We start from the raw sequence: 1,591 nt of genomic DNA, 5'->3' as shown, positions 1-1,591 counted from the left end.
ATATTGTTATATCACTTATAAATCGCCACCTACCCCATCCCCAGCATAATCTTAACACCCAATTTTCTTCCGACAGTTATTCATGATTGACAACTGCGCCGACGACTGGCGCATCGCAATGACGTGGCAAAGGATAGCGCGGATAGTGATGGAGCTCCTGATCTGCGCAGTGCATCCTATCCCGGGCGAATATTCCTTCTTCTGGACCACTAAACTCTCCAACCAGGGCGGGGTGGTCGACTCCCAGTGGGTCCCGATCGACATCACGCTCTCCCTGCCAATGTTCCTGCGGCTCTACCTTATATGTCGAGTCATGTTGCTACACTCTAAGGTTAGTGGGGGCACTGGGATGGGCGTGTGCAAGTAGAGGGCAATTTGAGAAGGGGTGTGTAATTAAGGGGGTACTTAGAGACGGGGTATGTAAGTAGGGGGCACTGTGGGAAGGGGTACCTAAATAGAAGCTATTATGGCAAAGAGTATGTAAGTAGGGGGCACTTTAAGAAGGAGAATGTAAGTAGGAGGCACTGTGGGAAGGGGTATATAAGCAGAGGGCATTATAGTAAGGGGTATGTAGGTAGGGGGCCCTGTGGGGAGGGTTATATAAGTAGGGGGGAACCTGCGAAGGGCTCTTGATGCTTTAGTACAAAGGAGCGAAAGATTATCCAGCCATCTAGTCTCTAGAGATTTGGGTTTTCTTTTCTTTTTTAATCATTTAATAGTATGTTTAGTAGGCAACTGAATAAAAGTAATGTTTGAGTGAATTTTTAGGATCGTCCTTCAAAGACACTATCTTTAGTAAAAGGGAATGTGATCTTCATCGCCCTCTGGTCTTTCCCCACATTCTGAGACACTACTTTCGGACCTCTTGCCATTCTAACCTCCTAGTGGAATACCATCTTGCCACACTAAAACCATCCTGAAGGGCCTTAAACACTAAATTCCCCTACCATAGCCATACCCAGCGACGAGATCCCCTGCTTCCTGTAGGATCCTGTGGACTCGAGTACAACTCGGCGCTCGCGAGTTCCTGCCCAAACTAATGGTTAAATAGGATAAAGCATAAAAACGCTTAGGGTCTTGGCAAGGTCCTCGTCTAGGAGGCTCCAGCCAGATGATGAATCCGCGAGGTCTTTCCTCTCAACATCTTCTTCATGTTGTTTAAGAGGGTCTGTGGTCGACGCCGGAGGCCTACCTCCTTACCCGTTATTCCCAGGCATATATCTAAGCTTTATTTGGTATTCAACCCCCTTCCCCTTTGCCCCACAAACTCCTCTCCCTCCGCCCTAAGAATTATGCTGGCGTCTGACCCACATATTTTTTTGATGTCTCCTGAGAAGGGAAACTTTATACACCACTTCGTGAATCTCCTCCTCGGACGTTAACGACTCCTTTCCTCTGTGCTTATCTTTTCTCTGTGTTTACTTTATTTCAATATCGTGTTGTTTCTTTTGCATTTCCAAATATGTCTGTTTATTTGTCTTTGTTTTTATTTTATCTAGTTTGCTTTTTAGTATGTTCATTTCTGTATCATTGCTGCGGTTTATTTTTTCAATTTAATTCATTTTCTCGCAGCTCTTCATTCCGGGAACCT

At 45.5% G+C, this 1,591-nt stretch overlaps 1 protein-coding gene across 1 annotated transcript in view; it reads left to right on the top strand.

Annotated features, from left to right (window-relative positions):
* Positions 1-1,591, top strand: part of LOC119588724 (small conductance calcium-activated potassium channel protein-like) — a gene marked incomplete at both ends in the record, with an annotated part of 34,281 nt that overhangs the window by 13,130 nt on the left and 19,560 nt on the right. The window contains 1 exon segment of the mRNA XM_037937366.1: positions 77-331. Within this exon segment, the coding sequence (XP_037793294.1) occupies positions 77-331 (255 nt within the window).

The sequence above is a fragment of the Penaeus monodon genome, chromosome 24, assembly GCF_015228065.2.
Source record: "Penaeus monodon isolate SGIC_2016 chromosome 24, NSTDA_Pmon_1, whole genome shotgun sequence".
NCBI classification, from domain to species: Eukaryota; Metazoa; Arthropoda; class Malacostraca; order Decapoda; family Penaeidae; genus Penaeus; species Penaeus monodon.
Note: the sequence above shows the minus strand (reverse complement) of the source record. Positions and strands in the feature narration are given on the sequence as shown.